The sequence below is a fragment of the Podarcis bocagei genome (genome assembly GCF_964188305.1).
Source record: "Podarcis bocagei genome assembly, chromosome: 9".
Classification (NCBI taxonomy): Eukaryota; Metazoa; Chordata; class Lepidosauria; order Squamata; family Lacertidae; genus Podarcis; species Podarcis bocagei.
In genome coordinates, this window is record NC_138134.1 from 64042641 (window position 1) to 64062496 (window position 19856).

Here is a 19856-nt window from a genome sequence, read left to right on the forward strand (position 1 = left end):
CATCACTAGTAGTAGTATTAGAAAGCCTTACCTGCTTCTGAAGCAGTGTCTGTGTTTCTCTGCATTCGTCCAGCCTGGTTTGCGGTCGTGCTCACTGGGATCTTTTTCACTGGCGGTGGCTTTTTAGAAACAGGAGGAGTTGCCTTCAGACGTTTGGTAATAGTGTCCACTGCCTCATCTAGGGACTTGTCTACATACCAGGTTAGATTGGATAGGATTGTTCCTGCTTTGACCTCCAGCATGGATTCTGTGAGCTCTTGCAAGCCTTTCTGAAATAGCAAGTTGTCTGGATGAGCGGCTTTCACTAACCTGGGGATGCTGGCATTCATTCCCTTTAGGCTTCCTGAGACAACCTCACACAAGCTCCGTGCTTCATAGGCAGTCTTGTTTAACACAGGGATGGTCACAGAGAAGCGTATGGATTTGGCTTCTAGCGCCCTGATTCTGGAACTCAAGGCCTGAACCTGAAGAGAGATCACTTTATCCTTTTCCGTGGAAGCAGCTTTGATGTTTCTTACTGTGACGCAGTTGTTTGCTAAAAACTTGGTTATTTTTGCTTCCACTGCCGCCAGGCGACCTTCATAATCTTCATGTTCCTGAGTGGAGCGTGACCCCTTTCCATCCAGGTGGCCAATGTCATGATGATGCTCTTGCAGGTTTAATGTTGCATTTAGATTATGGCGAACTATGCTGAGATCACCAGATGATGAAGAAGAAGAATGGATGGCGTTTGAAGTAAAGACACCTTTCCTGTTCTCATTGACTAGCACCTGAAGGGATTCATTCATCTCTTGAAACCGAGGTATTAATGTCAATATGCTTTCCATCTTCTCAGCACTACTACAGCAGGCCTTCGTTTCATTCTTCATAGTACTCAATGTTTCTTTGAGCACATAGTTATCCTGGATAGTATCAATGGCGCTGTTGATAACCATCATGGTCTTGTTTAAGCCATCCTCCATTAAAATGAAACATTCATTAATACGCCTCTCAGAGATTTCATTGTAAGCCTGAGCCTCATCTTTAAGCTCCTTCTTGCTTTTGACGAGTTCTTCAGTGGTGGAACTTAGTCCTGCCACAACACTGGTTAAATTTTCCAGCTTTCTGCTTATAGCTTCCATTGCAATCTGTTGCTCATATTCCGATGTAAGGCTGAAGGGAACCCCTTGCTCAATCAAGGGTTGGAGGATCTCCATATCGTAACAGAGGTCATTAATTTGCTCGTTCATCTTGTCCATCTTATCATCCAAGGGAAACACAAGGTTCTCCATGCTTTTATTTAAGGAGTGCATGTTCTCTTCCATGCCCTTCAGTCGTGTTTGGAAGTCCCGCCGGCATTTGGACAATATGCTGCTGCACTCTCCATGTAAGTTATCTCTCTGGATCTCCAACGCTACGGTGAGGTTACTGATCTTGCTGTCTTGGACTCTGAGGTCATCATAGAGCTGCAGAACCATCAGACTCTGTGTTTTCACTTTCTCGTGAAGACCAACCATGTAATCTGTAAGGTTATCGGTTATTGAGTTCCCTGCTGTTGGGATGTTCTGGTCTGAGATCCGTTCAGCTGTTAACAGCTGTTCATGCACTTCTTTCATTTGAGTCAGAGTCCTGTTCAGAGATTCATAGTATATGTTGCTCCTTGAACTTTGATGCTCCAAGGCTGCTTCTATTGACCTCTGATGTTCCTGCAGGTCTTCAATTGGCTTCTCACATGTAATGCTTATATCCTCTTCAATATGGAGGATCTGGGTCCTTATATCTAGGATTTCTATCCTCGTGGGCCTGCTTTCTATATCTGCAGCCAATTTGTTGTGAGAAGCATTCAAGCTTTTGATCATTTGTTTGATGTTCTCAAGATCTGCAGACAGACCAGATGTAATCTTGAAAATCTGGGCCACTGTCTCTTGTGTTTCACTCTGGGATGCTTTCACCTGCTCTCTTACAATTTCTTTGACTAGCTCAGCAATGCTTTTGGACTTGAGATCTAGAGGGGGGGAAGACACAATGCCTTAATAAATAAAGAGCAGGTTGGAAAGAAAGGGAAGCAAAAATTCAATACTTGAGCATTATGTATGTATCTATGTTTGTATAGCAATCACACTCTCCCCACCTCTTATGCGGTGGAATATTTCAGTTGCTGAATCTCAAGAGGGTTCTGTGTTTGAATAGTGCTTGTGCTAGTTGCTCTCATCCTTTTAATCAGTTTTGCTGTCCTGAGGGAGAAGCCATAATATGCTGTTCCCTGCAATTATAGACTACTATGACAAGGTGAAATGTAACCATGGCTTCTAGCTTAGTAGACCATAGATTTAAAAGACCTATCACTCAGGCAGATACACCGTTAACTTTCCAGGAAAACGGTGGACTGCCAGGAAGACAGCAGAGGCTCTCAAGATATTTTAATTGTCAGCCACCTAATTAGCACTGAAAGCACCTCCTGAATTTTGTTATTTCGGAGTGAAAAAGAAAACAGAGCTAGTCTGCCCTGCCTTTTTCAAGAGGGTGCAAGCGAACTTTTTTTGTGGGGGGGGGGAGAGCATGCAGTAGCATTCTGTAATGCCTTAAAGGCAGAAACATTTTTGTGGCCCAAGATTGAATAGGCTGGAATCTTCTTATTAAATCAGGTGTCACCAACCCAGTGCCTGTGGACCCCATGGTGTTACCAAAGTCTTGCACTGCGCCCCAGACTCTGAACTTTCATTTTTTTTTAAAAAAAAAATGTAAATAAATCAAGTCTCTAGCTCTCCTAGAAAGAAAGTTATGGGCCAAAATGTGCAGGCACCTTCTAAGCAGTGATACTGGTACAGTGGTACCTCAGGTTAAGTACTTAATTCGTTCCGGAGGTCCGTACTTAACCTGAAACTGTTCTTAACCTGAAGCACCACTTTAGCTAATGGGGCCTCCTGCTGCTGCTGCGCCACCAGAGCAAGATTTCTGTTCTCATCCTGAAGCAAAGTTCTTAACCTGAAGCACTATTTCTGGGTTAGCAGAGTCTGTAACCTGAAGCATATGTAATCTGAAGCGTATGTAACCCGAGGTACCACTGTACTGAATACTGAGGAATGCTCCCTGCTGCTGTTGGACAACAACAGCATCAGTGTGCATGCACACATGTGTAAAATGAATATTTTGTGATCTCCACAAGCAGGACCAGCAGGTCACAGCTGACTTCTGATGGTGAGCATAAGGTTGTCGGAGACGGCTGTCTCTTTAATGTTGTGCGATGCCACCGCTACCCCAGATGCAATTTTGTGGATGGCGCCCCCAGTACTCTCTCAAAATGTGCCCAGCATTCCGAAAAGGTTGTCAACCCCCGTATTATTATGGGTCTGATGAAGCGTGTTCCAGACTACAAAAGGCTGTGACCCAATAAATTTCTTAAGATGCTAAGCTCGCAAGCACAGCTAATGTGCAAGGTAAAATGAATTGTAGCCCAACAAGATCTGGTGGGCACTACACTGGCATCTCCTGCCATACCACAATGACTCTCCGCAGGAACGTGGCAATGAAGCAGCAGTGGCAGGAGCAATATTATCCCCCACACCTCCAAAGGTCAAGAACTCCATACTGAAGAATTAGAAAGCCATATTAGAAGGAATAAGGGACATTTCACTATTCCCTTCTACGTGTGGGCTGAAACAGGGGGCAATGACTGTAGCCATCTTGAATATTTAGTTTCTGAGTATGAGTGACAAGCACCTGCAGTGCTCATATTTAGTTAAATGCAACAAAGCAGTGGCAGATGTATGTATTTATATACACTTTTATCCACCCTGTGTGAGAAAACCCTCTTCAGTTAGCGTACAGAGTACACAACAAACAAGTATAATTTAGATGAATTAGGTTTGATTTAGAAAGGCATCTGAGTTCAATCTATTCAGCTGCGTCTTTAATACCAATGATTATGGGTTAAAGTGACAATATGGTTGAATAGCAGTTTTTAAAAATAATAGTAATAATAATAATGCTCTATCACATGGAAAAGAAAATGCAAAACAATGTATATCCATCTATATCTTTCATCTATGATCTATCTCTCTGTCTATCCAGGCATTGGTGTACAAAGCCATATACAGCTTGGGAGCAGAATACTTTAAATATCCTCCCACTCCCAACATACTCAACTGATTGCTGCATTCTGCAGTACAAAACACCCTTCAGATACCATCATAATTCCGCACGATACCGAAATTGGAACTTTTGGAACTCCCTTCCACTTTATATCAGACAGAAGCCTTCTCTATTGCATTTTGGCATCTGCTAAAGATGTTCGTCTTCTCAATGGAGGTCTATCCCAGCTGATATCTAAATTTGATTTTATGTAGGTGCTGTTGTTTCATTTGCTTTGGGGTGTTGTTTTTTTAAAAAAAATGTTATAGATGTAACTGTTTAATATACGTTTTAATTATACTGTAAATCACTTTGGGATGCTTCGTGGGAAATACTCTATAGTACACTAAGTAGAAATTGAGGTTTTAAGCTGGTATAATCATTAGTATAACAACATGACCAAAAAAATTGCAAACTTTCACCTAACCTGCGGCAGAAAAAGAAAAGGGGAAGAAAGAGAAGGTTTAACTAATCAGAATACAAGGAGGGATTTGTGACAGGAATTGCATGTGACCACATGATGTCGAAACAAAGACTTGTCTTGTGGGGGTCAATTAAAGAATTCCCTCATCTCTTGCCAAATCCTAAATCAGTGCTAATTGGCTAAAGAAACTTAAACAATCACTAATTGTTTAACAGAGTAAAAGCCACCCTGAACTAAAATGAAATAATCTCCTCAGAAGATTATGTTTCTGTGGGGCTCTACAGGCAGAAAAGCTCTGAAAGATGAGAAGAATTACATTAAAACCCATAACTTTGTACTTGTTTACTTATCCTGCTCTCCTCTAACAAAGCGTTCAGTGTTTAGACAGCCTAGATTTATAAGACCCTTGGCCCAGTTCTCCTTATTCCGAAACATTAACCCGAATGCAAGTACAGCAAAATATTTCAGCTGACAAGTGCAACAAAGTGCACAAAGGAAGGCAGGAAACTTTGAGCTCAGTGTCTGAAAGGGAAGCTTCATGGTGCTCCAAGGGCTCCAGGCACTTTGCCTCAGTAATTCTTACAGCAGCTTATGAAGTAGGCTGCTGTTCTTGCCCCCATATAGGCTGAGATAAAGTGGTTTGCCTGAGGCCACCTACTGAGTTTGTAGCTGAGGTAGCATCTGAACCAGAACTCAGTTGGATATGTTGGGACTGAGATGATACTTAAGGTATTCTGGACCCAAGTTGCATAGGGCTTTGTACACCTATCTGTACACCCAGGAGTTTTCTCCGTCTGTAGACTCTATCTGTAGACTATGGAAGTGAGAGCTGGACCATAAAGAAGGCTGATCGCTGAAGAATTGGTGCTTTTAAATTATGGTGCTGGAGGAGACTCTTGAGAGTCCCATGGACTGCAAGAAGATCAAACCTATCCATTCTGAAGGAAATCAGCCTGAGTGCTGACTGGAAGCACAGATCCTGAATCTGAGGCTCCAATACTTCATGAGAAGAGAAGACTCCCTGGAAAAGACCCTGAGGTTGGGAAAGATTGAGGGCACAAGGAGAATGGGACGACAGAGGACGAGATGGTTGGACAGTGTTCTCGAAGCTGCCAACATGAGTTTGACCAAACTGCAGGAGGCAGTGGAAGACAGGAGTGCCTGGTGTGCTCTGGTCCATGGGGTCATGAAGAGTCAGACATGACTAAACGACTACAACAACTTCCGTGCAGCTGTGCCAAAATGAATTTCTGTGCCAAAATGAATTTGTGTTCTCTGCCCTCTCCCTTTCTCTAACACACTGACAACTCAGCATGTGACCAGGGCCCCTTCTACACCATACATTTAAAACACTGTGATACCCCTTTAAAGAGTCATGGCATCCCTCAAGGAATTCTGGGAGCTGCAGTGTGTTAAGGGGGCTGAGAGCATGTCATCTGAAGCATGTGGCAATGGAGCAAGCAGCCATGGAATGGCAAGGAACAAAGCCAGCTAAAGTCCTCTTTTGTCTGTTTCTTCCAGGTGGCAGATGTACTCCTAGATGGCATCTTTTGAAAAGTCCTGAGGTTGCTGAGTTTTTTAAACAACAACACAGTGATCTTCTTCTGATAAATTTATCTATATAAGGGGCTGCTGCATTGGAAGCGATAATAGTTATTGAAATGCAGTTGAGTTTTGAGCACTTGCGTGTGTTTCTGTTTGAAAAAGCAGCAAAGCCAAAGAATAGCAGCAGATTTTTAGGGAAAGGGGGTGGGAGAGAAGTCAGTCTTGACATGCACATTGCATCTTGTGAAATAGTCCAGCAAACTCTTCTGCTGCTTAGATGAAGAGGTTGCCAGAGGGTTTTCCAGCTGAGTAATATAATGGGAAGTAGGTGGTGGAGGAGGGTGATTTTCTTAAAGATGCGATTTCATAAGGTGGCACGCGCATCACTTGGCCGTGTACTCATTCATTTAAAACAAGGTGGATTACAGGTGTTTTCGTATTTCCAAAAAAAAAAAAAGCAAAGAAGAAAATCAAAACAGTTGTCACTTCTCTCTCAATTTCCATATGAAAAGAAATCACATATTGAATATTCTCTTAAACTGCCAGGGCATTTCCTTCTTTCTTTTTTGCAAGAAAACAAGTGAGAGATTCCATGACTAGGGTCAAGCTTACATGGCTCTTTCATTCAGCAGCAACCTCATTGTTCTTTCTGCCTAGCTATGTATCTTCATTGAGTTTAATGGCGGCATGTCACAGCTAGACATTCATCCTCCTGCCACCCACCAAGGCTCGCAGAAGTCATCACCCCCCTCTCTCCCAGCTCTCCTCAATTTGACTTTTAATGGAAGGATGGAGAAGAATGAGGACGGTTCAGAGGTCCCCTTAGGTTATGCAAAGGTCATCTCTGAAAATAGGGTGGAAGGTTGCAAAGAACAAATGCAGAAGGCGGGACAGATCCAGCATAAATCTAATACAGGCAGAAAACAGGAAGGCAGGAAGTAGAAGGGCACTCTTAAGTAAAGAAAGGCACTGAGGCCTCCAAGCTTGGCTTAGGCTACATTAGCGTAGGCTAAGCTCTCATAGAATCTCAGAATTGTAGGGTACAGTTGGAAGGGATACGGAGAGTCATCTAGTCCAACTTTCTGCAATCCAGGAATCCAGAATCATGATACACCGATGAGTAAATTCTATAGATACAGTAGTGTGATTTGAAGAAAGGGAGAGAGTGCCCAGAATGACAATTTACTGGGCCATTTTTTAATTTAAAAATTTACTATTAGTTTGTTTGTTTCTTCCCATGGAAAAATCCAAAAGCAATTTAACAATAAATCATGATTTAATCTCTGCTGAATCTCTATTGTCAGGGTGTTCCACAGGACTGGGCCGATGACACTCAAGGCTTGATTTCTCACTGTTGTCAAATGAGCCTCACCAATTCTGGGAATGACCAAACACCCATGTTCTGGACTCCAGCTCATTAATATCAGGCAGACCTTGCGTTTGTACCATTTCTGATGCCTGCTAAAAATACTCTTGTTCAGGCAAGCTTCTCCAGACAGGTTATTTCATCGTGTATATCTGCTGTTAAACTCTGTTGGTTTTACCTATATTTTGATCATTTTATTTATTTTATTGGCATCTTCATATGACCATTTTATGCAATTTTATGTAAACCGCTTAGAGGTTTATTTATTCATTTTTAGATTGAGCACTCTATCAATCATATTCAATAAATGAATGAATGAAAGAATGAATTTAGAACTCATAGATGAGCAGAAATGAAGAAGAAAAAAAGACAAAATGAAGTAGGCTACATTCTAGAGGCATATTCTGGCCAAAATGAAGGATGAGGAAGTGCGAATAGTTTCAACAAGGAAAGAGTGAAGCACATATCTAAACCTTGGGACATATGCCTAGAGAAGTGGGCATTCCCACAATGGAATACCCACAATTCTTTTGGATGCCAACTCCCGTCAGCCCCTGCCAGGATGGCTAATGGTCAAGGAATGATAGGAACAGGAGTCCAGCAATATCTGAAGGGCCATAACTTACCCATCTCTGTTGTTGCAGGATTGCAGGATTCTATTTTGCAATCAAGCTAGGACTGCATGAAAATTGAAAGTAACCACTGGACTGTAGGGGCGGGCATAAAGATGGTAAAAGAAGAATATAGAGAATTGGAAATAAATCTTCCTTTGGGGGATAAGGAGCTGGAGGGAAAGAGATGCTGAGGTTGGGAATCAGTCTTCTGTTGATAGTAGAGTTGCTCTGCAAGGCTGGCAGAACAATGCAGAGAGCAGTACCCAAATATGCTGCAGAAAAAGGAAGCCTTTTCAAAGGAAAAATCACAATGCTACTTCACTAGCACAGTCTCCATGCACACACACACACACACACACACACACACACACACTGTGCGCTACTAGAAGGATCGAGTCCCGTCAAGTCCCCAGGCTTATAATGAAAAGCTAATAAAAGAAGCTAATAGTAGTACTTTCATAAAAGAAAGTGGTCAGAAGGATAATGCAATTTGTAAATAACTCACATAAATCAAAGAGAAAGCCACCAGACAGGGAGTGGATCCGAGGTTAGCCTGGGACAAAGCTGATGTAACATGGGAAGGAAATTTCATTTTAAAAGCATCTAAAGCAAAATGCTGCCTCTATGGAGCCAATGATACAAATCTGTCGGGAAGTTTGGTATCAGTGAATGATTTAGGAACACAGAATGCTGGGGCACTGCTGAAACAAGTGAGTGTGGAAGTGATCTGTGTCTGGATGAGAGATGCATGTAAACTGTGCTAAGCCTTCCCTGAGGATCATCTAGTATAACCTCCTGCAATACAGGGGAAGGAAGATAAGGCTGTAGCTCAGTCAGTAGAACATAAGACTCTTAATCTCAGGTTCGTGGGTTCGAGCCCCACATTGGGCAAAAGATTCCTGCATTGCAGGGGGTTGGACTAGATGACCCTTGTAGTCCTTTCTGACTCTATGATTCTGTATTTCTTTGATGGGGTTCCAACAATTTACACACACAGAGAGAGAGGCTCTTTCTAGCATAGCAGCGGTTCACAGAGGGATTGTGAATCTGGGAATTTCTGCAAGTAGATCATGGCTTGCTGTCTTCAAAGGGTCAAATGGATTGGGTTTCATATGATCATAGTAATTTTCTTTTGTGCGTGAGCATAGAACCTTACTGTGCAATTGACAATTTAAGTGAATCCAAATGCAGCAAGGAAGTGGGATAAGATCTGACACTGGTTTTTCCAGAGGTACATGTGCAAGTAACAGATTAACCTGCAGGGAACACACAAAAATGGATGGGAAGGAAGCTGACAGGAAATGGAAAATGTTCAAAGCCATATTGGACATATACCCAAGGGTCAAGAATGCCACATAGCAATAAAATGCACCAGGATGGGGGCGGGGGGAGGAACAGGATGGATGGGAGATGTGGTCTAAATATGACTGGGCTATTTGAGAGCAGTATCCAGAGCTCAGAAACTGCTGAGGCAAGTAAGGAATGGACCTGCAATGCATGAAGATATCTCCAAGGGGCTTTTAGAGGCTCAAAAGTATGCTATTTCTGCATTACTACTCAAAGGCAATAGACATTCAAACACAATATGCAGCACAACGAAGACCCAGGGACAAAATTCAATTGACGACAAACAAAGCGAACTGCTGAATGAAGATCCAGCATGTTATGTACTGAAGTTCTCACCCTGGGCCAGCAGGGGGATACTGTAGATAGTTATGCAAATGAAGGATCGAAAGTGACGTTCAGTGATTGGATAGTTTTAGAAAGTTGCTACAGTAACGTTGTACTGGAGCTCTATATAAGCAGGCTGACTGAGCCCTTCAGCTCAATTCTGTTCTGGCCTCTGAATAAAGAAGAGCTATTTGAAGAATCCCTGTGTCGTCTGATATGTTCACCCACAACTTAACACAGCACATTACTTGGGGCCTTTGCAGATGCAATGTGCCCGCTTGTAATCACATGCGTGGCAGCACGTTCTTCTAAGCTGAGCTTGCCGTCCAGACTGTGGATTCTGCCCACTCATGAAACTGGGTGGGCAAGAAAGTGAGACATTCCCAGGGGGCGGACCCAACTGGGCCCACAGGCTTCTCTTGGATCCGCCCCCTTGAATAAAAAGGGCCCCACCTCCTACTTCAACAGCCACTTTGTCGTCGGATCCTCCACCCTCCCTCTCTGTTCTGCTGCTGTGTTTGGTGATGAAGACCTTGCTATGGATTTTGTCGGCTGCTATATTTGGGGACGGGTAGGAATTTTCCCACTTGGCAAATTGGCACCAACTTGGTGGTTTTCACCTTCTTCATAGCAATCATCACAACTCTGAAAGAAAGGGGGTGTCCCGTTAAAGGGGTCCAAGGGAGCGGCTTCTGTCCAGATGCCCAGATGGGGGTTAGGGCCACAGCACTCCCCAGGTGACAATCCAGCGAGGGAGATGCTATTTGATGTAGATCATAGGACACCCTCACTTCCGGTTGACCCCAGTGAGTGGGCAGGAAGTGGTGGCTTTACCCAACGCCTATACCAAACCTCTTTACACCTGTAGTCAATATAGTTGTGGCCTGATTTGACCCAAATATGCCTAGTCATGTCCCTTTACTTACTGTTTTAAGATGAGAGGGGGCACTTACGTACACAACTACAAAAACTCTGCGCAACCTGTTCGTCCAGGGATGGGATGAGCATCCACGACAGGAGCGCTAAAGGCTTTATCATTCCACCTTCAACACTTTGGCCTATGGGGTACGCCCAATCACCTTTTTTTCCTTCTTCTTCTTTCTTTTTAAGTAACAGAACAAAGGAAAACGTACTTCCCTGGCAGAATGTGGAATAATGGAACAGGACAGCCTAAGTCCATTTCTAATAGTTTCTTTCTCTCTTTTTCCTCCTCTTTCTCTTTCCCTGGCACTTTTAACTGGGTGAGTGATTGCATTAATTTCTTTCTTTTACCTTTTAGAAAAGCCTGGAAGTCTCTGCCCTTATCTTCATTGATTTTGCCTTCCAGAGAGGAGAGTGTCTCGCTCACATCACTCACGACGGCAGAAATGTTGTCAACCTTCTTCTGTAGCAAAGTCAGTCTCATCTCCTGGCTGCTAATCTGCTCATTCATTTTTTGCGCAACTGCTAGGTCAGGGTTAGTGGGAGGGAGAATGGAATAAAAGGAGAGGGAAGAAAGAAAGTCACTAAATTAAATTGCCCCCCCCCAAAAAAGCAAGCACAGAAACAAATTCCACGAGCAATTGCCAGAAACGAAAAGTTTCTGCAGTCATTAATAAGAATGGGCCATTCTGATTTTTGTCATGTATCTTCAGCTATGAGTGACATTCATACAAGCACAGCAGCAAATAATTGCTGAATAATCCATATTCATTATAGAGTAGTTATAATTCCAGGAGAGTATATGGAATAGTTAAGAGAAATTTAATGAGCCTAAGTGGAGCTTTCTTCCACCTAGTTAGTTTTCTATAGAGGATTCAGTTTTACTTTTTAAATTAGGGACGGGGAGCCTCCCCCCCTTTTGCCTTCATTCCCTTGTGGGTAATCTTCTGGGGGCCACAAGCCCATGGTGGTTGGGACCTGAGGAAAAAATGGGTGAAGCAGCAGCTAAGACTCTTTCTTCTGTACAGTAAAAACCAGAGACTTTTGCATACACCAACCCTACATACAGCTCCCTATCCTCCATCTAGGCATGCAAAATGCATTATCACAGATCAAGGACATATCCACTGTGCAAAAGCACTTGAGGAGAGTGCAGATTGAGGCAGGGGTTTGGGAAAGGGACATGGCCTAGGAAGAATTCTGAGGGCCATATTTGGCCCCTGGGCATGAGTTATCTGAACTCTGGTTTAAATAAAGGCATTATACTCCTGCATTTTACCCCCAAAAATTGATCTAGCTGCCTTTCTGCGAACAGTAGATTGCACCACAAAAAAGCATAGCTTGTTATCTCTGGACCACTGAATGGAATCACCTTGGGGGTTCTTTCGGGTCCTTTGCTGTTGTTGATACTCAGATGGCCTCAAGTGGCATGGAGTGCCTACGATCAGCTTCAGCTGGTGGCCCAAGTGCTCCCCTAGCTGGACTGGGAAAGCCAGTCTGTGTTCTAGTAACCTCTAGGTTATATTACTGCAACATGTTCTGCATAGGGCTGCCTCTGAAGATGGTTTGGAAACTTCACCTGGTGTAGAATTCAATAGCCAAGTTGCTCACAGATGGAGCAGGTTGTATCAATCCTGGCCCAACTGCACAGGCTGCTGATTAGTTTCTGGGCCCAATTCAAAGTGCTGGCTTTGACCTATAAAGCCTTAAATAGCTAAGAACCAGAGTACATCAAGGAGTGCCTCTCCCATGTGCACCATTCCAGACTCTATCATCATCAACTGAGGCCTTTTGTGTGACTCCTCCGCAAGAGAGGGTGGAAACACAAGAACGGGCCTTTTCTGCAGTGACTCCCCATTTGTAGAATGATCTCCCCAGGGAGGTTCAGCTGGCACCTTCATTTAGGCACCAGGTAAAAATGTCCCTCTTCAACCTGGTGTTCAGCCGATTAACATCCCGTACCCTTTCAAATGTGTTTCTGGGTAGGGGCTAGGGCAAGGGGGGCTATTGGTTTGTTCTGTTCTTGTTTTTATTATGTATTTCGGGGGTTTTTTTGTCTTGCATTTTTATGTTTTGAACTGCCCTGTGATCTACGGATTTAATAAATAATGGTAACAGTAACCAGCAGCCAGTGCCCACTCCCAGTTTTGCAGGGCCCTTGGTCCAGATGTCCTCACCTTGCCACTGTCATCACTACCCATTGCATTCTCCCCGAATCTGCACCAGAACCCAGAAGGAGAGGACAAGGCAAGCTGAAGCCCTTGCTCCTTTCTGTTATGTATGCCCATTCATTGCTCTGCTCATGGATTTGCATCTGTAGCCCTGCCCGCAACCTTCATGCACCTGGAGAGAACAGACAGAGACCTCAAGGAGAAAGACACCTGACGGTGCCCCCTTCCCTGGCTGCAGTGTAGGCCTGATTATATGAGCCCTTGCCCCTGGCCCTGGCACCAGCAGCAGAAAAGATTGGCCATTAGCAATCATTTAACATATGTCACCGGAGCCCCTGACTTTATATTGCTTTTGTTGTTCCTTATCGGGCTGTTGTATCCAATAATGTCGTCCCGGAAAATGAATTTCCCACCAAGTGCGGCGGTGCCCGTGTAAGCCCATTCTCTATCAATATTCTGTTTTGCCCCCTCACCTTTCTGAGCAGACCCCACAAAGGAAAACAAGATTGCAAGAGACTCCAATGCTTCATCACATCGCTTTCAGTGGCCGGGGGGATTTCTTTTGTTCTGGTTTTAATAAATAGTGTTGACAATGATTGTGTTAGGGACTGCAGTAATTACAACCGCTGACCTGGGTCGCTGGGATCCTGCTGTTGCTGCTCTGGGCTCCCTGGTGTCCCCCCGCCGACAGCTGCGTTGCTCTCCGCTTGGTTGCTGTGTAGAAGCAATTGATCCTGTTGGGCTAAAACGGGGGAGAAGAATAAGGGTGAGCGAAACATTCGGCGTGACTAATTCACCCAGTACGCGGCAATATCATCGCCGGTGCACTCCGGTGCCCCCCAGCTCTTAGTCAGCTAAATCCTAATCGTTTGTGCTGATTCCCGAGTTAGCTGCTTTGCCCATCTGGACCACATGCTATGCCACCATATTGGCGGGGGATAGTGAATGGCTTTAATTCTTACCAGAGAGGATTATAAGTGTCTCCTTCAGGTTGCAATTGATTGTGATTTGCAGGAGCTCGTGCTAATGCAAGGTTCGCCCTCCCTTATCATTAGGAACACTTGGAGAGCGGCAAGATTAATGTTGAAGTGGAGGCTTAAAGAAGGGCATAGAGCAAGCCCCACATAGTAATTACATCGTGCCCATTGCTCAGCTCCAGTGATCATGGGGAAGAGTAATCCAGGTAATGGGCCCGTATTAGGAATGCCATGGAAGTGTGCGAGGTTTAGATCTGGAATTCAGCTATGCCCTTTCACAATGCTCACATCTGAGCTACTAGATGTAAATCTGCAGCACACTTGGGGGTGGATATTTGCTGGAATTTTGGGGGACAGAGAGACAGAATCTCACTGAGGCTTGGACTAACCTAGCTGACCTTTGTGTTGTCTGTGAAACGTTCACTATGGGATTCAGGTTCCACACACAGATATGGAAAACTGAGTGGTTTATTTAACCAGGTTATGTGCCGCTCCCTGGCTGATGTCCCAAGCACAGGCCCACAGCAAGGTTTTTCCTATTCTAAGAGAAGACATGAAGAGGGGAGTTTATATTTAAGAGGACAGTGTACAGTTAATTCAGCATTCCTGAATATAACAGACTTTCTATGGAGAGAGAGGGAGAGAGAATTTGGGAACCTGAAAATGCCTGTGATTTGAAAACTCCAGTTCTCATTGTCACTGAATGCTGAAGACACACCTCTGGAAGATAGATGAGAACTCTATTATCTCTCTTCTTAAGCAAGAACAGAACTTCTGACTCTGCTCAGATGCATCTAAGTCCAGTGCCACCTAGTGACTAAGCTACAAAATGGCACTATCCACCCAGTCGCTAATGCAGGACAAATAATGTCAATTTTAGTTTGATTAAGTCAAGTTGCTATTGACTTGATTGGCAGTCCAGTCCATGTCCAGTGTAAACTTGAAGAGCCCTAAGAAAGGAGAGCATCAGGGACCTTGAAGATATCTATCAACAGTCAGTACCTGGACAGCAGACCAAATAGGCACACACTGGTCACCTGGTCCCAGTCCCTGGTCTTCCCTTCTCTAGGGAGATACATTATAATCTCTCATTGTGGGACTAGTAAAGCTTCCAGTGACATTGTCAAGTGTGCGATGGAGCCCAGCTCAGAACAGAATCAAGCTAAAGTGATGCATTTCCTATAATTTATCCAGCAATCTTGAAAATATATATAGCATTTTACTCAAGCTCATTCTGAATCGAGACAGGGGGAGTTTGCCCATCATCACTAATAATATCACTCTCTGTGCTCTAGATAAGAATGAAGAATAATTAAATCTGTATTCAGCAGTTACCCAAGGGGCATGCAAGAGAACCATATCATTTTTAATAACGAAGGAACAAAATTGCACTCCAGATACTTGAGAATACTCTGAACTGATCTCTTCAGAGAGGCCCTTTCCAGTGAGTGTGAGCAGCAGGGATTCTACAGTAAATTGCCACAGTGTTGGCAATGCGTTTTCTGTTTTATGGAAATGGGTTATCATTTATTTGTGCATATACTATTGCACTGTTTACACAGCACATCTCACTACAATGGTAAGGATGACACCAAGCTGCAATGCTTGGGATTTCTGTATTGCCAGTTGAGACGTCAAGGTGCATGTTGTATCAAGCAAATCAGAACTCAACTGTTATAGCTGTTTTGGGATACTGAGAGGAGGGGGAGGCCAGACTCAGTTTGAGGGATCTGTTGACATAATGCGCTTTGGTAGGTGCCCACAGACCCTGAAGGACTTATCTGGTAATAGGCAATAGCAATGCTCCAATGAGCACTGGGCAGGCAGTTTGGAAACACCATATATTTCCCACAATGCCTTGGAGCAGGGGTAGGGAATATTTCGCAGTCTGAGGGCCGCATTACTTTTGGGACAACCTTTCAAGGACCATATGCCAGTGATGGGCAGTTTCTATCTCATTAACTAGCTCATTCTAAGCTGACTGGCAGCAGTTCTCTGTGGCTTCAGACAGAGATGTTTACCAGCCATATAAAGACATACCAGAGATTGACCTTCAGGCCCTTTGCTTGTAAAGAAAGCGCTCTACCAGCGAGATGTGAGCCACCTCAGCCACACACACGGGACATTTCTGAGCACATTTGTTGTCTGGGGGGGGGGCAAGATATCCTTCTGTAAATATACCCCCATTTGTAATTTCATCAATCAAAGTCACACACATTTCAGTGGAGAGTATCTGGCTTTTGAGCAGGCACCAGCAGCGGCTGCTGGCTCTGAGCACCAAGAAGGATGAATGCGGAGCCATAGCAAAATCTCCACGTATCCTTGAAATAGATCCCAGCTGAAATTATGAAAAGAGGAAGGATTTCAAATGAAGGGTGCTCACTAAAAATGAGCATTACATGCTGGCAAAATCAGTATCATGAGCCACGTAGTTTTGAACCTCGGCCATCTCACTAGCTTGTGCTGTCATTTAAAATGCTATGTTCTGCTCAGGGTAGAAGAGTCAGATCACTCATTTGTTGCAGGCAGAAAGCAGCCCCCATGGGTGGGTCAGGGGAGAAAAAGCAGTCACTGTGAGAAAAATTATATTGTGCACTAGCCTAGGGGGTGGAGAGGAAGTCATCCAGGGCAGATACTAGTGTGGACCTATCTAATTTGCACATTCTGAACCAGGATGCAATGCAGCTATCCTATGAAATAAGCACATCTAATCTGGAAATGCACACTAAATGTGTACAGATTTCCATGCAGACATCTTTTTTTTGTTTTTGTTTTTTAAAAATGCAAATGGGAGTGAAAATGAACCAAAAGAAACTTAAGCTCGGAAATCTGAGAAGCTGAGAGAAAATGGAATTGGCAGATCTCCATGGAATGATCAGAGCAGCAGTTCTCTTGCTGGAAGCAGCAGGTAGGAAGATTACACCAGTCCTGAAAGGCCTACAGTGGCTCCCAGTACGTTTCCGAGCACAGGTTAAAGTGTTGGTGCTGACCTTTAAAGCCCTAGACGGCCTCAGTCCAGTATACCTGAAAGAGCGTCTCCACCCCCTATCATTCAGCCCGGACACTGAGGTCCAGCGCCGAGGGCCTTCTGGCGGCTCCCTCACTGCAAGAAGTGAGGTTACAGGGAACCAGGCAGAGGGCCTTCTCAGTGGTGGCGCCCGCCCTGTGGAACGCCCTCACATTAGAGGTCAGGAAATAAACAACTATCTGACTTTTAGAAGACATCTGAAGGCAGCCCTGTTTAGGGAAGTTTTTAATGTTTGATAGTTTATTGTGCTTTTAATTCTGTTGGGAGGTGCCCAGATGGGTGGGGTATAAATAAATCATCATCATCATCATCATCATCATCATCATCATCATCATCATCATCTGCCTTTTCAGTCCTACTCTGTATTGCCTACACTGAATGGCAGATTCAGTGCCATTCAGAAAATGAGTCTTTTTCAGCCCTGCCTGGAGAGGCCAGGAAATGAACCTGTGAATTTATGCATGCAAGGCAAATGCTCTACCACTGAACGTCTTTCTGTGTCACCGTGCCCCTTCTCTCTCAAAAAAAGTTACAGTGTACACCATCCTGCCCAACTTCTGATCCCCCAAGTCCAAGGCAAATGCACAACCCCCGATATAAATTGCCATTTGCCAGGTGCCCGAGAAGCCTTCTCTTCTTACAGTCCCAAGCAGCAGCAAAGGCAGAAGGTTTGAGCCCCTGGAGAACCACCATTCATGGTGAGTGAACAGTGTTTCGCTTGGTAGGTTGCAAAGCATACAGCAACATATTTACACAGAAGGTTGCTAAATATTAGAGCCTAGTGAAAGAGTTTGCTGGGGGCACGGGAGGAAGAAGAAAGAGAAAAGTCACCATGGATCTCAGCTATGACCTTAAACTGAATTTAAATAAAGAGGGGGACCTTTCTCTAGGTACAAAAGGATTAAGGAAAATAGTTTGACTCTCCATCCCTGCCCTCTTATCTTAGTTTCAACAGATCCACTGGGCTTGCTGCTGTTTGCAGATAAATGCCTCGGGGGTCACAGGGTTGCCAGGAAGAAAGAGACGAGGGAGCTGAGGTTTGTCGCTCGGTTGACGTGATTTCTAACTCCTTCTGCTGTTTGTTATAGGAAAGGCAGTTCAATATTGGGACCCAGTTCAAAAATCTAGTATCTCTGTCAGCTGAAGGATCAAGCAGTTGCAAAGAGGATATTTTAAAAGCTCTGATTCAATCAGCATTTGTGCGTTTCCACATTTCGAAGGTGTGGACCTAGCTTTAAGTTTCCTGAAGGCACTTTTTCTGTCTCTGTCGCTTCCTCCTCTAGTACTTTGAATATATGAGGCAATGCCTTTTACAGCTGGTCCATCTTGCCTGCTGTTAGCCACTCTGACTAACATAAGAAGAGCCGGCTGGATCAGGACGAAGGGGCCCATCGGGTCAAACACCCTGTTCTCACAATGGCCAATCCGATGCTTGTGGGGAACCCTCAGACAGGAGCAGAGCACAAGAGCATTTTTCTCCCCTCTGGTTTCCAGCATCTCCAACTGTGGAGACAGAGCATAGCCATCACGGCTAGTAGATGTTAATAGCCTTGGCCTGCACAACTTTGTCTAATCCTCTTTTAAAGCCATCCAAGATGGTGGGCATCATTGCCTCCTGTGGGAGTGAGTGTCATAGTTTAATTATGTGCTGCATGAAGAAGTACATTCTTGCATTTGTCCTGAATCTTCCAACATTCAGCCTCATTGGATGTCCATGAGATGTCCCAGGTTGAATCCTCAGGTGGGGTGGATGGCCCAGTGGTCCGGCTCAGGATAAAGAAGTTTCCTGTGTTCCTATTGTGCTGGGCCCGGGGGTAACCCAAGTAACGCGGTCCAGGTCCGGTCCCAAATCCAAGGGTTCCGCGAGTAGTCAGTCCGACAGGACCAAGGCAGGACACGAGGCAGGAAACCAGGCAAGGTCAGGCACAGGATCACAGGCAGGTTCTGGCAAACAGCAACATTGCTCCCGCAACCTGGGGCCTTTTATCCAGCAGCCTTTTATCTCTGCTGGGGTAGTGGCAGGTCCTGACTCACCTCCCTGTCTCACCCAAAGGCGAGCACTCCTCCTGCGAGTACTCAGGTCTCTCCTTCTCTCAGACCTCAGTCTCTGCAGCTCAGGAGACGTCGGTGGGTTACTAGACCCAGGGGCTGCCTCAGCCTCTCCTGACCCAACCGGTAGTGGAGCAGCTGTAAGTGATGGCCCAGCTGAAGGCAACGAGGTAATCCCCACATCTGGAGCCAGGGCAGGCTCAGGCCTCTGACTTGGCCCAGCTAGTGCTTGTTGCAGGGGAACCTGTGCAGACTGGGGCTCTTCAGAATCAGGCCCCAGACTTTGCCTCAGCTGGTGTGGACTGAGACTCCTCTGGCTCCGAGTCTGAGCCCGAGTCCCAGGCCATCACACCTATGCCCCTAGATTTTTCATCCCATGTGGACCCTTCCTCCTTAGGAGACACCTGGCTGACTAAGGCAGCCAGGTGGGATGAGGGGCCAAGAGGATGCAATCCTGTGGCAATGAGGCTCTTTGGGCTGCCTTTGAACCACTGTGGATTTCTCCAAGTCTCTGTTGAAGTGGGGCTCTTATCAGGGCCCCAAGCCTCTTTCTCAGAAGAGGTGTTTCCAGGGTCTGGGTCAGACAAGATTTTGGCAGGTAGAAGAAGAAGAAGAGTTTGGATTTGATATCCCGCCTTTCACTCCCCTTCAGGAGTCTCAAAGCGGCTAACAATCTCCTTTCCCTTCCTCCCCCACAACAAACACTCTGTGAGGTGAGTGGGGCTGAGAGACTTCAAAGAAGTGTGACTGGCCCAAGGTCACCCAGCAGCTGCATGTGGAGGAGCGGAGACGCGAACCCGGTTACCCAGATTACGTGACTACCGCTCTTAACCACTACACCACACTGGCTAGGTGTGTGGCTACACCACACTAGGTGTCTCCTAGCTGACTCTTGGGCACTTCCCAGGCTCGCATGCTTCCTGACTGACAGATAGGATGACGGTATCCAAAATGCAGGAGCCCCAGGACGAACAAGCCTT

At 45.0% G+C, this 19856-nt stretch overlaps 1 protein-coding gene across 2 annotated transcripts in view; it reads right to left on the reverse strand.

The window, feature by feature from the left end:
• Window positions 1–19856, reverse strand: part of MMRN1 (multimerin 1) — a 71313-nt gene that overhangs the window by 22996 nt on the left and 28461 nt on the right. Inside the window, exons 4-6 of one of the 2 annotated variants that reach the window (XM_081206949.1) lie at window positions 13454–13564; window positions 11003–11176; window positions 32–1984 (exon numbers count right to left, since the gene is read on the reverse strand). In XM_081206949.1, the coding sequence (XP_081063075.1) occupies window positions 32–1984; window positions 11003–11176; window positions 13454–13564 (2238 nt within the window). The remainder of the gene's footprint in view (window positions 1–31; window positions 1985–11002; window positions 11177–13453; window positions 13565–19856) is intronic. The other variant, XM_081206950.1, reaches the window with a different exon arrangement.